The sequence below is a fragment of the Ochotona princeps genome, chromosome 28 (assembly GCF_030435755.1).
Source record: "Ochotona princeps isolate mOchPri1 chromosome 28, mOchPri1.hap1, whole genome shotgun sequence".
Taxonomy (NCBI): domain Eukaryota; kingdom Metazoa; phylum Chordata; class Mammalia; order Lagomorpha; family Ochotonidae; genus Ochotona; species Ochotona princeps.
Genome location: NC_080859.1, coordinates 2,726,260 through 2,742,890, shown reverse-complemented (window position 1 = coordinate 2,742,890; position 16,631 = coordinate 2,726,260). Strand labels below are relative to the sequence as shown.

Sequence of the window (16,631 nt, the reverse complement as noted above, 5' to 3'; positions counted from 1 at the left end):
TCTCGCTTTTGCGGTATCAGGAACGAATCGCAGGGGTGCCTCTAGTTGCAGATGGATGCAGGTAGCACTTCTAGTACAAAGCACAAGCCAGCCTTTCCGTCACTCTGCACTGTGGGGGGAGTAGAGGCCCGGGGACCGCGTGGCTCCGGCCCGCATGCCCTTGGCAGCCAGGCTCCTGTCCTCCAGCCGAGACACAGGACCGACACTGTGCAGAGCATGCACAGCCAGTGACACGCCATTCTGCTGCACAGTTCTGCCCAGGATCTTCCTCTTGGAAACCAATGGCAAAACAGAGCTGCTGCTAAACCGTGGTACTCTTTTGATTTTAACATGAATAAGTTATAATTCTTTTAGTCTAAATAAAAACGAACCAGACCCGTTTATCCTCAGGATTCAAAGTCCTTGTTTCCCAAGAGATTGTTACATGGATGTTAGTGAACAGTGGTGGTTTGGATCCAGAATTAGGTCATCAGAAAAATAAGCAAGTAGAAAATGCACTTTTTCTCAATAGTTTAAAAATACATTATTCTGCAACTTACATAAGTAAGTTTCTCGTATAATAACTGATGGTGAGTCAAGAAAACAATGTCCCAGAACTCACCGACAAGCGCAGGTGCCCATGGCGAGGGGCAGCCCGTGGACACGTGATGTACTGAGGGGCGCCTGTCACCAGGTCTGTCCCACCTGGTGGCAGCGTGGTTCCAGCGCCCCCAGCCTTAGGGACGTCTCCAGCCTGCAGTGGTGAAACAGACCCCGGATGGGCAGAACGCAGGCTGCTGTCCTGAGCCCTCCCGGGTCACTGACATGGCTGACAGAGGCTCTGCTCAGCCCAGTTAACAGGGACAGTCCTACTTGCTACTAGAAATGAACAACTTTGGGGGTCTTTGTTTTGGGTTTCTGCGGCTTAGGCAAGTCCAGAATGTCTTCATGGTCGGCGCTCATCCCCTTTGCCCAGCGTCCAACGGTGACCAAGCGCTCTGTAAGAGACAGTATGAGAAAACCAGGAGTTGGCAAGCTGCACTCAAACTGGAACGATTGAGCAAAGGTGCTGGTGTTGACATGAATAATCACAAGGGGGAAGACGTGGTCACTAAAAGCAAGGGAGCAGTTCTGACTGGATGATGAGCCTTGATTTCCGAGTTCCACAGGCAATGTCCTGCCCCAGGGAGGGAAACACGGCAACTGCCCTGCAGTACACAAGTTAATGAGAGCTGCCCCGCTGCCTCTCAGAGCTTACCATCACAACGTCTGTAAAGAGCAAGGCTGAGGAAGTGCCAGTTGTCAGTCCCAGGCTGCCACCTGGGACAGGAGACACCTGCTTGACAGGCTTGTCGGCTGGCAAGTGCACTCTCCCAGCAGGGAGAAGCCAAACTCCACTCCGGCGGTTCACTAGCACCTACGATGCACGGACTACCTTCTTGAAGATGGTCCCTAAGAACTCTTGCTTTGCAAATTTAAATGTAAGGGGTAGGAAGTGAGAAAGCACAAACTTAATTATGTAATAGAAAGCAATGCACTTTTTCTTGAAGAATCACTGCTGGGTTACTGTCCTGTCCTGCTCCCTTCCACACACAGGTACCACACTCTGAACCTGCTGGGTTACTGCCCTGTCCTGCCCTCCCATACACAGGTACCACATTCTGAACCTGCACACTAATGGCCTCATGGTCCTCAGAAGCCTGTTACAGGAGGAGTCAAGTCTTTGATGAACAAAGCTGCTCTTTTATTAGGCAGAAATAAGCAGCCAGGTGCTGTGTGTGTCCTCCACTCTGACAGCGTTAGGTATGTCCACAGCAAAGCACACATGAAGGCACTGATGCCGAACTATTCCACAAGCTGCTTCCACAGTTTGATGTTTCTCTTGGGAAATCAATACACTTTCATAAATAACAGCACTTGTTCTATTATAATGATTTATTAGTTAGCAAATATAACTGCTTATGCTGTAGGTTATGGAGCTGGGTTGAGTGGTCACCCTTCTTTCCGGTCAGTGCCCCATTAGTTGGGTGTGTGTCTGCTGCAGTCAGCAGCCTGCCCGAGGCAGCAGGCCCTCAGATCCTTCAGCACACACCGCGGGTGGCCCAGGCTCTCACTCACCTGAGGGCTCAGCTTCCGGGCAGTCCTTCTTCAGGTGCTCCACAGAGCCACAGAGCTTGCAGCCGCCACCTGCGAGGGGACAGTCCCTGAGTGCCACCCCCGCAGAGCCCTCCCTGGCCTCTAAGCTCCTCCCAGGGTTGCCCACCTTGGCGGTGGCTGAAGCTGGTCACACAGGGCTTTCCTCACTGAAATGGGTCTCTCCCAGAACAGTGAGCTGTGATGGCTTGGCGGAAGAGCACTACCGCACTGATCTCCACAACAGTAGGCGGCGCAGACAGTGGCCTGGCCGACCCTCACGTCCCCGGACCTACTCTGTGCTGAGCCCTTGCCTGACCACCCAAAGCCATTTGTGAGTTTCCTAAACCCAAGTCTCTTCTGTTTTCAGTGGCATAATGAAATAGAAGAGGCACGTGAGTGATGCATTCTAGCTCTCGTTGAAGCTCTTCCAGGGAAACACCATGACTCACCAAGTCTAAGCCATCGCTACTAGCATGTGGTCATCCCCACAGCTCCCACGGACCAGTGCTATCCGCTGTGGGGACACCTGCTGGCCTCAGAGTCGGTCAGGCGTGCACCACCTGCGTCCTGGAGTTGGGCAAGCAGGGTCTTATTGGCTCCTTTTTCCTTGGAGGAACCCAGGGCACCAGATGCCCTCCAGCATTGTGGAGAACCTCACCATCAACTAAGGACTCGGCTACAAAACCACAGTACTGAACAGGGTGGCCGGTCCTTCTGCCAGGGTGCAGGACAGCGCCGCCTCTAAATCTTACAGTAACACAGGTGGAATTGCTTTGTTACAGATCTAAATCTAACCACTCTCAAAACTGCTGAAGCAAGTGAAACACACCCCTCAGGGTTATTTATTAATATATCACATGGGCTTGCACAAAAAGCCCAGCACGTGAAACAGCAGTTGACAAATATGATATTTTTAAGATTTAGCCACTTATTCAAGAACTCAAGACGTGATTAAGAATGCCCCTGAGATCACTGTTCAGCCCGCCGCCCATTCCTCAGGCCCACAGCACGGTGACTCACCATCAGCGTAGAGTCCTTTGGGGTTGTCAGGACACGACCTCGACAGGTGTCCCATCTCCCCACACACAAAACACTTGGCAAAAGGGAATTCTCCTGTAAAAATCCAAAATTCCTACTGATTATATGATCATGTCATTCACATTAGTGTAAAACAGTCTCAATTGAAAACACACTGACTTATTTGTGTAATTTAAAATTCAACCTCCTGATTTCAAAGCGGGAACAGGCAGATCTAGAACAAAAATACCCAGCTGGCTATTTACCAGTCGTGTTCCCCATCAGCCACACAGAAAGCAGAAACGTACCCAGAGCTGGGTCTACTTTGGCCTTGCACTTGGTGATGTCGTGCTCCGTGGACCCGCACCGGTAACAGATCCCAGTGCCCATGTCCTGGCTTTCCAGGGCGGCCGGACAGTCTGCGACCCCGTGGCCAGGTTGCCGGCAGTGGAAACACACCTGGGAAGACAAGATGTGCACTTCTCACTGCGGCTGTACACCCGGCCTACTGTCACCCTCAGCAGAACAGACGTTACAGTTTCTCATTTTAATATGCGCTGTTTAGAGAAATGTCGCCATTTTATTGTTAGGAAAATGGGTCCCCCACACTCCTAATAAGGAGGTGTCTGAAAAGCCACCGTCACTGACTCCCCCATCGCTGTGATCTGCATGACGGCTGTGGAGGTGAGTGCTGGAGGGGCTGGAGGGACTGTGGGCTGCTTGCTGCTCCTGCAGGAGTGTGTGCCAGAAAAGGGGGAGTTTTCTGTAAAAAGCAGACAGCGGCTATAGATGCTAGGGCTCAAAGTTAAAACTTGCACTTTTCAAGTTCACATAGCTGAAAGAATCTGGGTCAAATATTGCCATGTAGATCATGGCTCAAACCCTGAGATACTTCACAGCAGAGCGTACCTCCTTGGTTTCACACTCTTACTGACACTGCCTTAAATACTGAGAAATGTTCAGAGTATAAACACAACAGCTTCATCCAAAGTGGAGGATCTGGCACATTGTAACTGGGTAATGTTTACCCAGCGATTTGGAGGGTGTCATGGTGTTTGTGTTATCAGTTGTAAAGAATGTGACCATTACACTCAGAGGTGGCCCATACTTAAGCAATTTTGTTTAAACAGGAAGAAAGCACGTGTGTGTACATATATGTGTGTTTACTAAGCACAGGTATTTCATAAAGCAATATCAACAGGCAAAATGAAACCTAATTTACAACTCCATCCTCACTTTCCTCTTTTCCTGTTTGAACAGATTTACTGATTTGAAAGGCAGCGATCCGCAGTGCCTGCAATACGCGGGGCCAGACCAACGCCCGGAGCCACCAGCTTGGTCCAGGTGGGTACGGGGGTGGGGAGGAGGTGGGGCAGGGACCACAGGGCAGCTGGCACTCCGAGATGCGCTGCAGGCATTTCAGGGGCGGCTCAGCCTACCGGGTGCACATGCCAACCCCCCAGTACAGCTGCTTTGAAGAAGACACACTCTGGGTTTGGGTTTTCCCTTTTTCCTAGAAGTTTCCCACAAGTTGCTGCTCCAGAAAAGCCCAGAGATGTAAGCTGGGCGTCTACGGGGATAATTCTAGCTGCAGGAGACCCCGCGGGCTGCTGCCTCACCATGGCGTTTTTCTTGGCCGCCTGTCTTCGTAAGCGTCTCCCCTCGCGGCGGCTGTCTTTCTTCAAGGCCACAGCAATCTCCTCCCTGACTCGGTCGCTGTCCGCGGCCAACACCTGCCCGGGCTGCCCGGCCTGCGGGTTCTGCCGCAGGTACTCCATGAACCCGTTCACATCCTCGTTCAGGTACTCCTTTTTCTTTTTGTTCTTGCGTTTTCCTTGCGGCGTGTCGTTTCTCAGAGGCAGCCGACCGGCCCCGGGTTCTGTGTGCTTGGGCCCGCTTTGACCCACGCCCTCGGAAGACCCCTTCCTCAGGTCCTCCCAGGACGTGGCCGGCAGGGGCCTCTTGCTGCGCGTGGTGGTGGCCCGCGCCCACCTGGTCATGGCGCCCTCCGAGGAAGCTCAGGGATCTTGGGGACAACAAGCCCGCTGGTTAGTCGGCACTAACAATAAATGCGCTACCCACGCCCTGAACTCTCCACTGCTAAGTCACTTTGTATCTCCTTTACACTGCTGTGCTGAGTTCTGTAAAATATGCCTCCAACGTAAATCCTGCGCCTACCAGAGAAGCCCCAGCAATCGTTCACAAAGAAAGCGAAGTGCACACCAACACGTATTCAAGGCCGGCGCGGCTGTCAGGTCGCCCCTCGGGGACCCGAAGGGGCAGCCCGCACCCAAACGGTCCTCTGCACCGCTGGCCTCGACCACTGGGCAGCGCGGGCTCCCTCGGCCAGGACTCGGCGTTTGCTGCGGTGCCCATCGGGCCACGGGACACACGCGTTTTTCCAAGAGAACTTTCTGAACCTCTCACAACACCCCCCACAGGCGTGATCACCCCAAGAGACACTGGCTCCAGCAGATACCCCAGAAACCCAGCCAGGGTCTGGGGGGCCACCCCGCCCACCGGGAGGGCGCCCGATCTCCCTGAGGACCCGCGGAGAGGGGGCTCCCATCGGGGGGCGCACTGGGCGGCCCCGGCCAGCACCCACACAGCCCCCCGCGGCGCCCCACGCCGCCCAGGGCTCCGCCGGCCCCTGGCAGCCAGCCCTCGGCAGCCCCAGCGGCCCAGAGGAGTTCCCGCCAGGCAGGAACGGACGATCGGGAAGCCCTGAAGGGCGCCCGGGGCCCGGGACCACCCCATGTGGATGCCGCGCAAAGGTTTCCTACCCCGACGAGAATCCTCCACAGAGGCCCGCCTCCCCGGAAGCACCGCCTCCCGGAGGAGCGTCACTTCCTGCGAGCCGCCGCGCGGCGTTCGAACTCGGGCGCGCTTGCTTGAGGAGGTGAGTGTGTCGGGCGCCCCCACAGCCAGCGGGCAGGACCCCCGGGGGACCCCGGGCGGCACCGGAGGCGCGGAGTCCTCCCTCGGGAAGGCAGGGACGCGGTGGCCGTGGCTGCCGAGGGGCGTCCCGGGCGGAGCCGGCGAGGGGTGCTCGCGCCTTTGGGGACACTTGCCGCGCCCCTCGGTGTTCTCGACCGGCCCGGCCCTGCAGGTCTGCCGCTCGCGGCTGCTTCCGCGGCGGGGCTCGTTAGCCTTTTGTTCTCCGGCGCCTGTCGCGGTGCGGGGTGGTGTGCGCGGCGCCTCGTGTGTAGAATGCGGAGTTGAGAGCTGCGGTGGCGTGGCCGAGGCCTGTGTCACGGGCTGGGGAGGGTCTCCACAGTCGGAAGGGTTTTGGGGCGCCGTCGCTCGGACAGCACCCCCACGTCAGAGGTGTGCCCCTTGCTGCGCACCCTGCGGGGCAGCCCGTGCTGGTCTCCCGGCACCCGCGTCGAGCGAGCTCCTGGCGTGGGCTTCCCGGCCCTGGCACTTTGGAGCCCTTTGCGGGGAGTGGACCCGCAGGCAGGAGACCGCTGCCGGCTGCGTGGACGCTGCGTGTTGGTGTCGCCCGGCCGCCCTGAGGGGCCTCGGAGCAAGCCCCCCGCCGGCGCCTGCCTCCGGGGAGTCGTCCTTCCCGCTGGGCGCCACTGGAGGGCGCGAGCAGCCGCACCTTTTCCGCGGTAGCAGCGTTGCGGGGGGACTCCCTGTTGCCGTTTCTTGCGTTTCTGTGAAGGGGCAGCCAGTCGGGATCAGTGAGGTTCAGCAGGTCCTGGGAATTCAGGCGAGTTGCCACGCCGTGGCCCGGCCTGCGGCTCACAGGGGCTGTGGACACCTTGTCGGTGCCTGGCGCGGTGCCGCCTCTGCCTTTGGTCTCTGATGAGCTCCCGCCCTGCTGTGAGGCAGGTGTTACCTCTTTTTCCTGTTGTGCATGAAGTGACCCAGCTCAGCGAGCTGGAGGAGCTTAACCTGGCCGGTAGCTGGAGCGAGGGAGACCCCGAGACTGCCCTGCTGCACGGGGGTGTCCGTCTGCTCGGACACACTTTGAAACATTCGTCTCCGTGCGTGCCAGGCTTGTACTTTTGTTCTACTCTCCCACGCCCTGCTGGCACACTGTAAACGTTGCCTTCCTAGCAAGTGCCAGGTGAGAAGGATTCGTGTCTCATTTGAACAGGTTCCAAAATGTCCCGTGCACTGGGAAGGATGAGAGACCAGTGAGTGTGGGACTCTTGTTGGAGCCAGCGTTGTGGCAGAGTGCTCCACTTGCAGTCCCTCCCTGCTGGTGGCCGGGGAAAGGCAGTGAGTGACTCCCTGCCACGCACACTCCCAGCTGAAGGTCCTGGTTCCTGCCCCTTGCGGGCCTGGCCCAGCCCCGGCTGTTACAGCTAGCCGAACAGGTGGAAGAGAGTGTCCCCCGTCCATCTCTGCTTCCTCCCCCGTCCCTCTCTCCTTCCATCTCCCCACCCGCATCTTTTCTCTGACTTTGTGACTCTGGCTTCCAAATAAATAAATCCTTTAACAATAAAACTGAAATGTTCGTTGTCCAGCAGCGATGGACTTGGTACCTGGAGGTGATAATCTCACACGTGGACTACGGACTGATGGTCGATAGCCGAAGTCTATTAGTGGCATGAGGCTTTTACAGACTGGGGTCACAGCATAAGGGAGGAGGCTTTGAGGAGTTTGCATCTCAACAGCAGGGAGTTGACTGGATCGGTGGGGGTTCCCATAAGCCTAAGGTCCCCATCGTTTTTCCCACACCGCTGCCTGTACTAGGCCTGCAGGTCCGGTCGGTGGTCTTCCTACAGATGTGCAATCAGTTGTCCTCCAATAAAACACATGGGTTATACTGTAAACTGTATGCAGTTTTGAGAACTATTTCCAGAGTTCCGGAACTCTACGTGTTTTGTATGGCTGAGACTTTGCATGTTTCCACAGGGTGGTGTGCGTGGCGATGTGAGCCCTGCAGAGCAGCATGACCACTGACTCATGGGCAGAACAGCCCCCTGGGGCCGCTCTGAGGGACGTCAAGGTGGCCGACTTCTGAACGCAGGCAAGGTTTGCACAAGAGCAGCTGTGTGTGTGTTTGCCATGTTGGGGGGGATTGTTCCCTCAGCCTGGCACAGGCACCTGGGGGTGCAGTCTTTTGCAGGCAGCTGGTCCAGGCCACCTGTTTCCTGCCTGCAGTCGGCGGTAGGGCCTGGGAAGGTGGATCCCCCCCATTCTCGCCTGCACTCCCTGGGTGAGAAATGCTCAGCTGGCCTGGGCAGAGTGGCCAGCAGGTGCCACAGAACGAAGAGGGTGCGAGCCAGGCCTGGGACAGCGCGGGAGTAACTGGACTCAACGTCAGCTGTAAGTGGATTTAATGGGTGTCTGCACGGTGCCCTTTGGCACCTAGGCCGCAGAGCCAGGATCACAGCTGGGCCTGAGGTTGGTCCCCGCCGGAGAAGGTTGCCTGCATTGCTGGCCTCTGCTGCGGCTGGCCGAGACATCTCGGGATTAACTGCAGCTCAAGCCGGCGACCCTCTAAGCTGCTTTCTTGAATCTGTTGGCAGCTCCTGCTGCTTTCCACCCATACCGATTAGGCCCGTGGGTGGCAGATTTTTGGGTTCTTTTTTCCTTTTTTGTGCCTCTGTTTGTTGGTATTCTCCTGCTAGCAGTCAGACTCATCGTTAGCTGGTTTTATTGGGCGTCTGTCCTGACACGCATGTGATGTTTGCTCACAGAGATGTTCGTACGAGTGTCTATCCTATGAAGTCCGTCCTGCTCCCCCGAGCAGGCAGTGAGACCTTCCAGAAGTGACAGTCGTGGGCACAGGTGGATGGCCTCGTGTCCACATGGGCTGCTCATTTTCGAAGGGTCGTGCCTCTGACTGGATGCTTTCCTGCCTGGGAAATCTGTGTCAAGCAGTGGGGAAGAGGCATAAGGAAGTTTGCATTCTCCCTGAATAAGCCTGGCTGCTCTTGTCCTTTGTTTAGATGCAGTGGAGTAGGCACTGTGTCCCAGGCCTCTGGCTTGCCCCCGGCCACCCCAGCCATGTCCCTCCCGCTGGAGGGTGAGGTGCTTCTGCCACGGGCAGGATTTGCAGTCCTTCCCTGACCTTGGCGTTAGCCTGTGTGTTCCAAGGAGCACTGGGGAGATCCTGTGGTGACTGCTGGCGTCCTCTGAGGTGGGACAGGAGAGGAAAAGTCACTTTGTGGTAGCTGCTGCCTGCCGGTACTCTGCTGATGCCAGATGTACAGAGGTGATGGTGCTTGCTAGAAGGCAGCCGACGGGCTGAGGGCTGAGCTGTGCACCGCGGGGCCTTCGTAGGGGCCTTCGTGTAAAGAGCTGGCCGTGCCCGTGCCCGTGCCCATTGGGTTCATCCTGGGAGGTTTGTCACCCCAGGGGGAAGGGACAAAGACAGTCTGTCCTCCCTAGGGAGCTGAGGCGCTGTTGTAAATGAGGGCGATACGTGTGTATGTGCAAGTAGGGTCATGGGTGTACGCAAGGTGTGTCTCGGTGCCTGTCGTCACGGTGAGAGCTGAGCTGCTCTGGCTCAGGGCAGCCAGCGGAGGGCCACGCAGGAGGAGAGTAGCTGCCCTTTGCTGTGTGGAAGCAGCGTTAACGCACCAGGATGGGTGGGGTGCTGGGTGGGTGCCTGCTGGAAGGCGCGGGAATGTGATGGTGAGCTGCCCCGAGGTGTCTGGGTGCCGTCCATGTGCCAGAGGACTCTGTCAGCTCGTGGAGAAGGCCTGCGGGGGTCACGGGCGGGAGGGGCGGCAGGTGGGCAGCTTAGTGGGGGTCACGGGCGGGAGGGGCGGCAGATGGGCTGCTTAGTGGGGTCGCTGGCAGCCGTGCAGGCAGCAGCGTCTCACCTTGGAAGCGTGTCGGCAGATGGGTGTCGGAGGACCTGATTCGGAGGCGCAGTGCTCGTCTATGCCGGAGACCGCGGCCTTAGGACATCCGTGCGTTTAGTGCAGAACAGTTGTGAGATCCCAAGTCCCAGCTGTTTGCTGACAAGCGAATGTTCTGGAAGGTTATGATGGTGTGTATACTGGTAACGGTGTGCAGCCACACTAAACACGAGCTAGCCAGAGTGGTGACGATTGTGATATTCTCTTCACCCGTTTTTGTAGAAGTTCAAAACTTAGAGTTTATCTTTTGGTAAAGATTATTTTCTTACTGGTTTTCTTAAGGGTCATTTTAAGCGTTTTTCCTGTGTGTTACATGTATAGTTTGTCTTGCTTGTCACAAAATCCATTTGCGAAGTGCTGTTTGTGGAATCCAGAGCCTCTTAGGAAGCATCTTACACTGTCCAGGGTCCCCAGTACTCATAAGCGGTAACCACACGCAGGGATGTGCGTTCACACTTGGGGAAGACTGCTGGTTCACTCCCCATGTGTCAGCATGGACTAGGGGGCTGGAGCCTGGAGCTCAGGCCAGGTCTCCCAGGTGTGTGGCAGACGCAAGTAGCTGAGCCGTGATGGGCTGCCTCCAGGGCGCTCCTTAGCAGGTAGCTGGCCTTGAACCCAGGGCCTCCGCTCACAGCCATTCGCTGGAGGGGTCCTGACTGCCGGCCAGATGCCTGCTCCCTCCTGCAACCGTGCAGGAGTGCAGGTTGGAGTGCTGGCCGCTGCACTTCTGGCTCAGCTTCCTGCCCATATACCTGGGCACTGCCACCTCGTGGGAGGCCTGGTCCAGCCCCACTGGTTGCAGGCATCTGGGGAGTGAGCCAGTGGACAGAGAATTGTGAATTGATAAATATAGTCTCATCTTGCTCTCTCCCTGCCATCTCTTTGTCTCTCATTTCTCTCGCCTGCCTGCTGGCAAACCTTGGAGGAGCCCTGCTTCAGGGCCGGGGGTCCCCCTCCAGGAGTGCACTCCTGGGCTCCGGGGCCTAGGAGAGTGCTGGGGTGCTGAGGGAGGGGACCCCGTGCTGTAGCAGGGCGGGGACAAGCTGGGATCCGAGCGTCTAGGGAGGCAGACACTATGGGCTCTGTTTTAATAAAACTCAACCCACAGACATCTGAAGAAACACTGGGGGTGTGGGGGGGAGAGAGAGAGATAGAGATAGATAGATAGATATGGAGCGATGGAGCTGGGGTAGTGTTTCCCAGATGGAGCTGGGGTAGTGTTTCCCAGATGGAGCTGGGGTAGTGTTTCCCAGATGGAGCTGGGGTAGTGTTTCCCAGATGGAGCTGGGGTGGTGTTGCCCAGGTGTGACTTCAGCAGAACCTGAGTCACTGGGGTTCTCGCCTGTCTCGCAGAGGGGACGTGCTCGCACTATAACCACAGTGGTTGCTAACCGGATAAATCAAGACCTTAACGCAACCCTGATTTGCTCATTAAAGTCTTCCTGTGCCTCATTAATGCTAATGGTCTAATCGGGTCTGATGAAGTGCACCTGGTGCAGATAGTTCCTGGTGCGTCCCAGGGCTGAGCGCAGCTCGCTGCCAGTGCCCTGCTCCCATGCGCTGCTGCCTGGCCCTGCCTGTGCCCTGTGCCCTGCTCCCGTGCGCTGACGCCTGGCCCTGCCTGTGCCCTGTGCCTTGCTCCCGTGCGCTGACGCCTGGCCCTGCCTGTGCCCTGCTCCGGTGCGCTGACGCCTGGTCCTGCCTGTGCCCTGCTCCCGTGTGCTGACGCCTGGTCCTGCCTGTGCCCTGCTCCCGTGCGCTGCTGCCTGGCCCTGCCTGTGCCCTGCTCCCGTGCGCTGACGCCTGGCCCTGCCTGTGCCCTGCTCCCGTGCGGGGCCACCTGGTCCTGCCACCGGCCGCTCCCTTAGTGCCTTGGCTCTGAGGTTTCCTTTTCTGCCTCTGTTGCTTTAGTGCTGAGTTTTGTGTGGAGACTTTGTGGGGACAGCGAGTTGGGAGATGGACCACAGCCGGCCTGTGAGTCTCCCGCTGCTTTCAGGGAGGGGAGCGGGGAGCACTGACATGTAAATGACTGGGTTAGTTCACTGCCCTGCTGCTGCTGCTGAGTTCCACCGGAGTGACTTCAGAAAGCTTCCTAAATGCCGCTTTTCCTCTCAGGCGAGGTGTACAGGTGTTCGGGAAGGGCTCAGGTGTCCAGAGGGGATGGCTGAGCTGTCTGGGAGCACGTGGGGGACCCTGGTCTCTGGCGCAGGTGCACTCAGCAGGGTGGCCCTCTGAGGAGGACCTGGTGTTGCTGGCTCCTGCCCAGGCCAGTGCGTCCCCTCGGCTCCCAGGCTTCCTCACGGGCTTCCAGCAGGTGAGCTGTGGCCGGCTCTGCCTGTTCTGACTCACCAGCTCCTTTCTTGCTATCCGGCAGTTGGGAGGTCAGTTTTGGTGGTGACTGAGCACTGCGTACAGATTGTTTACCTCAAGTGGAACGGGTTTTGGCTTCTTCGGGGAGTGTTTAAGATTTTTAGGATCCCTCATTTTATATGTCTCCCAATAAAATCTTAAACCCCTGGATAATTCCTTACACTTAAACGTGAAATAAGTATTTATTTTTATTTATTTATAAATTTTTTATGATGTTTGCATAGCTGATTAGGGTAGGAAGGGTTGAGGATTAGGGAAAAGTAGGTGAGACCCTTGTTTCCAAATTTTCTTTTTCTTCCTGTGTCTGGGGGAAGTGGGGAAGATGAGGGAGAAGCCGCACCCAGGGGTGGGGAACGGCCACCCAGTGTCCCAGGGTCCCCAGTGTGGAGCACACATCAAGGGTTCTGCTCAGGTGAGTCCAGTAGTTATGAGATGCTGTCCATCTCGCCAGTCCATGGTTGAGGAAATCCTTGCAAGCTGCACCTGCCTGGGAGTGAGCCCCCAGATGGCCCACTGGACTCATTCCCATCCTCCTGTCCCCTCTGAGCCCACCACGGCAGGCAACGGAAGGCTTTATTTATTTATTTTTAGGTTTTTTTTTTCCTGGTTTGAAAGACAAATTTACAGAGAGAAGGAGAGACAAAAAAATCTTGTGTCTGCTGGTTCACTCTACAATTGGCTGCAGCAGCCAGAGGTGAGCCAATCAGCAGCTAGGAGCGTCTTCCAGGTCTCCCATAAGCAGGTAGCCGGATGGGAGGTAGAGTGGCTGGGACTAAAACCGATGCCCAGTGGGATGCTGGCATCACAGGCGGAGGATTAGCCTGAATGCCACTGTGCCACTCCTGGAATAAGTATCTATAATGTACCTTACCTAGCAGGTTAAGTGATATGTTTATTATGTTTCTTCGTTAAAATTAGATATTTATAGATTTCTATATGGCTATATATTTAATTGTAAAGTGTCCCTTATGTGTAAAGTTATGCATGTTCAATTTAGACATCTTAGGTGGTTATGGCATACTTTTGATATTTACAAGGAGATGACAGATTGCTGTGTCGGGGAGCCAAGCTGGCAAGTCCGTGTTGCCGAGGCAGCCCTGGGCAGAGCAGTGAGGGACCGGGCGGAAGAGGGCTGCCTCCTTTGTCCTGTTGTGGCTGGACAGGGAGATGACACAGTCCTGGACTGACGGGAGTGAAGGTGTGGCTCGGCCCACAAGGCCTGCCCGGGTGATGGGGGGAGGGAAGGGGCTTGCGGTTTAGAGTGGCTCTTGCAGGGGCCTTGGGCTGCAGCGGGGGCTCCCAGGCCTTCCCGCAGGAGCTGAGTGTGCCACAGAGATCCAGCACTGAGTTCTCCGGGGTGAGCTCTCCCCGCTCCTTGGCGTAGATGTGTGTGTGTATCAGCAGTCACGGATAAGAGGGCAGGTCTGCTGGTACACAGCTCTGGGTATGTTTTGTGAGTAAATAAAAAATGTATCATTTTGTTTTTATATATAAGGTTATACTGCATAAAAGTCATTCCACAGATGTTCATATGAACAACCAAAGCACAGGTGGCTGAGCTTCTGGGGGAGGTGTTAAAGCAGAAGTTGAGGCTCTTGCTCTGCGTGCAGTCTTGTACCCACATTCTCAGGCATGCTCAGTTGAGCCTGTCTCCCAGATTGGCACAGCTGGTGAACAGCTAAACACATCCTGTACGTGGTTGGGTTGGAATGACACATTCCTTCCGAGCAACTATTTGCATAACCTTGAGCTGTTGGTCAAATAGAGGGAGCCATAGAGAATGGAGCGAAATGCTGGAAGGACAGAGACGACGGCAGGGCACTGGCGAGCCTGACCGTGGCTCTGTACTTGGAAGTCTCGCTTGCATCCCATTAATGCGACGTGAACCAGCTGAGTGGATTACAGTTTGATTCTATAAAAGCTCAAGAGGGTGGTGTGGGGCGGAGAAGTGTTGGGTGCATCCCCGGCAGTACGCCGGCCGGACGGTGATGGGAATTTTACGTCTTGGCATTTGCGTGTATTGCGTCCTAATGCAGAATGTGTTGTTTTTTCCTTAGGTTATGGTGAATGAAAAATGCAGACGTCACTGCCTTGGTTATGTAATTGGAAAGACTGTGTAAGGTAAGAACTCTCTCCACTTCGGCTCGTCTGTAATCTGTCACAGGTGAGTGGCTGAGCCCGGCTTGGTTGGGCTGGTGCTGCTGTGTGGCCTGAGGGGAGAAGACTCCCCAGGGAGGCAGAGGGATCGTGTTCCGCTCAGGTGTGACTCGGAAGCTCCTGCTGACACAGTTGTTACTTGTTTCAGAGCTTAGTTTAAAAAACAACAAACAAAACCCTATTTGCATGCTGTAACTACCTTGGCTAGTAGAAGATATGGCTTTTAATTAACAGTTAGAAGTCCCTTTATCTCTCTGCGTGCACTCTTCTTGCCCCTGAGAGACTTGTATTTGCACTTGTTTGAGGACAAGATTCTAGCTTCCACTGAGCTGTAAGTAGGATCCTGACACCCCAGCGCTTGGCAGAGTACCTAAGCTAGGTGCTGTTACATAATTGGAACATTGTCGGAGAGCTTTCAGGGAAGGGGAGCTGGGAGAAGAATCAAGTGCCAGATTGATTAGGAATTCATTCTAGACTTGGTTTGTACTTAGGAGCGTTTTGTTCTGAGGGTGAAGTCAGAGTGTGACAACCCCAGAAATTGGAAGTGGCATTGGTTATGTTCAGTGTCTCAAAATGGAAACCGTGAGTAGTGTGTGTCTCCTGGGAGGAGTGAATTAGTTCGAGGACTAGAAAGCACTTCCTGGGGTGACCAGGTCACACCGGATAACACCGTGTAGCAGTGGGTAGTGCCACTCCGTCTTGGTATCTTTCTCAGTTTCTGTCATTTCCAGTAAATGCTCTCCTTGACCAAGTTCTGAGCCTTCCCTGCTTGTGGCCTGGGAAAGCAGTGGCGGCCGGGCCAAGTGCTTGGGACCCTGCACCCGCGGGGGAGACCTGGCAGAAGCTCCTGGCTCCCAGCCTTGTGTCTGCTCGGCTGCAGCTGTTGCGGTCATTTGGGGAGTGAACCAGCGGGTAGGAGATTTTTCTCTGTGTAACTATGCCTTTCCAGTAAAAGTGAATCTTGGAACAAAACACAACAGCGGCTGGACTTCAGCTGGTGCTGCTGTGTCTGGTGTGAGCGCTGCAGCCAGCGGCTTGTCATGCCCCTGGGGAGTGCTTCTTAGTAAACTTGCTAAATACCGTCCATCGGCTCTGACGGCTCTGACGTAGGTGTTACTGTTTTTCTGAGTCAGGGAAGCTGCTTGGTGTCACATGGTGGAGACTTCTTCTGGCAGGGTGGTCCCAGCTTCGGGGTGCTCTCCAGAACCCCCCATCTTCTCTGTCCCTCAGATCCACTAGCCACTGCATAGGGCTCTCTCCCATCCGTGGTCTTCAGGTGTTGGCTGGGGGACTGGCCCTTCACTCACCCTGGCAGGCGCCGTGTCCCTGGCTGAGACGCCAGGCATGGTCTGTGCCCCTCACGTTCGTGCAGGGCCTGTTCACCATGCGCGGCTGTGTTCTTTCTGTACTTGATTTTCTGCACGCACCGGGGAGGAGACAAACATGGGCCTGACCCTGACCCCGCTGCTCCAGCCGTCACACCTGCCGTGTTGCTTTCCTGCCGGGTGCAAAACTGGCTCCTGATCTTCAGCTAGCAGCCCTGGTCTTGCATGTGGAGTGGCTTAGGTTCAGTTACATTGAGAAACAACGCAGACTGACCTTGGGACCCCCGCTCACCCATAACCTCTGGATCTGCTAGGCCACACGCTTGGACCGGTCGCCCGGGCCGGTGACACCTTTCTGGATGGCTCGCCTGACCCTTTCCTGAGCCCACAGCCCATTCGGATCTTCAGTTGCGAGTTGCCTTGTTTCTCTGGAGGCTTTCCCTGGCCCCCGGCTCCGTGAGACCCAGCCAGACGCACACGTGGGGGACCGACTGTTGCTGTAGCAGGTTCCCGGTAATAGTCAGGCCTGTTGTCCTCCTGGATAACTTCCACTGTTGACAGAAATGTACCCTCTTGCTATTTACAGAAAATGGATTTTTTTAAAACAAAGCTTGAAAAAGCTCTGTTTGTACCGATACGAGCTCACACTGGCATTTCTTGTTTGTTTTCTGCTTTTTGATTTGTTGTTTTTAAATTTTAGCTTCTGCATGTAAGGGAACATGCAGGATTTGTCTTTGTGTGTTGGGTGGCTTTCACTCAACAGGATGCCCTCCGTTGTATCTGTTTAGCTGTAAGTCTCGGAATCTCGTTCTTTATAGCT

General features: G+C 55.6%; 2 protein-coding genes across 2 annotated transcripts; both read right to left on the bottom strand.

The window, feature by feature from the left end:
- Positions 1-478: 478 nt before the first annotated feature.
- ZCCHC9 (zinc finger CCHC-type containing 9) lies at positions 479-5,194 on the bottom strand. Its single transcript, XM_004586231.2, has 5 exons — positions 4,752-5,194; positions 3,441-3,591; positions 3,136-3,228; positions 2,098-2,166; positions 479-977 (listed from the first exon to the last, which is right to left on the bottom strand). Exons 1-5 carry the CDS (start codon positions 5,130-5,132, stop codon positions 859-861), a joined length of 813 nt encoding a protein of 270 aa, XP_004586288.2. The 5' UTR covers positions 5,133-5,194; the 3' UTR covers positions 479-858.
- Positions 5,195-5,331: 137 nt separating this feature from the next.
- LOC131478153 (basic salivary proline-rich protein 2-like) lies at positions 5,332-9,419 on the bottom strand. Its single transcript, XM_058656188.1, has 3 exons — positions 9,360-9,419; positions 6,737-6,791; positions 5,332-6,434 (listed from the first exon to the last, which is right to left on the bottom strand). The coding sequence occupies exons 1-3, from the start codon at positions 9,417-9,419 to the stop codon at positions 5,332-5,334; spliced, it is 1,218 nt and encodes a 405-aa protein (XP_058512171.1).
- Between the last annotated feature and the right edge of the window lie 7,212 nt (positions 9,420-16,631).

Coding starts and splice junctions, on each gene's coding strand:
- ZCCHC9 (XM_004586231.2), bottom strand. CDS start 5,132: ATGACCAGGTGGGCGCGGGCCACCACCACGCGCAGCAAGAGGCCCCTG. Junction 3,592..4,751: donor CGGCCAAGAAAAACGCCATG/GTGAGGCAGCAG, acceptor TTGTCTTCCCAG/GTGTGTTTCCACTGCCGGCA. Junction 3,229..3,440: donor CAAAGTAGACCCAGCTCTGG/GTACGTTTCTGC, acceptor GGATTTTTACAG/GAGAATTCCCTTTTGCCAAG.
- LOC131478153 (XM_058656188.1), bottom strand. CDS start 9,419: ATGGGCACGGGCACGGGCACGGCCAGCTCTTTACACGAAGGCCCCTAC. Junction 6,792..9,359: donor GCCCCTACGAAGGCCCCGCG/GTGCACAGCTCA, acceptor GCCCCTTCACAG/AAACGCAAGAAACGGCAACA. Junction 6,435..6,736: donor ACGCTGCTACCGCGGAAAAG/GTGCGGCTGCTC, acceptor GTGCTGTCCGAG/CGACGGCGCCCCAAAACCCT.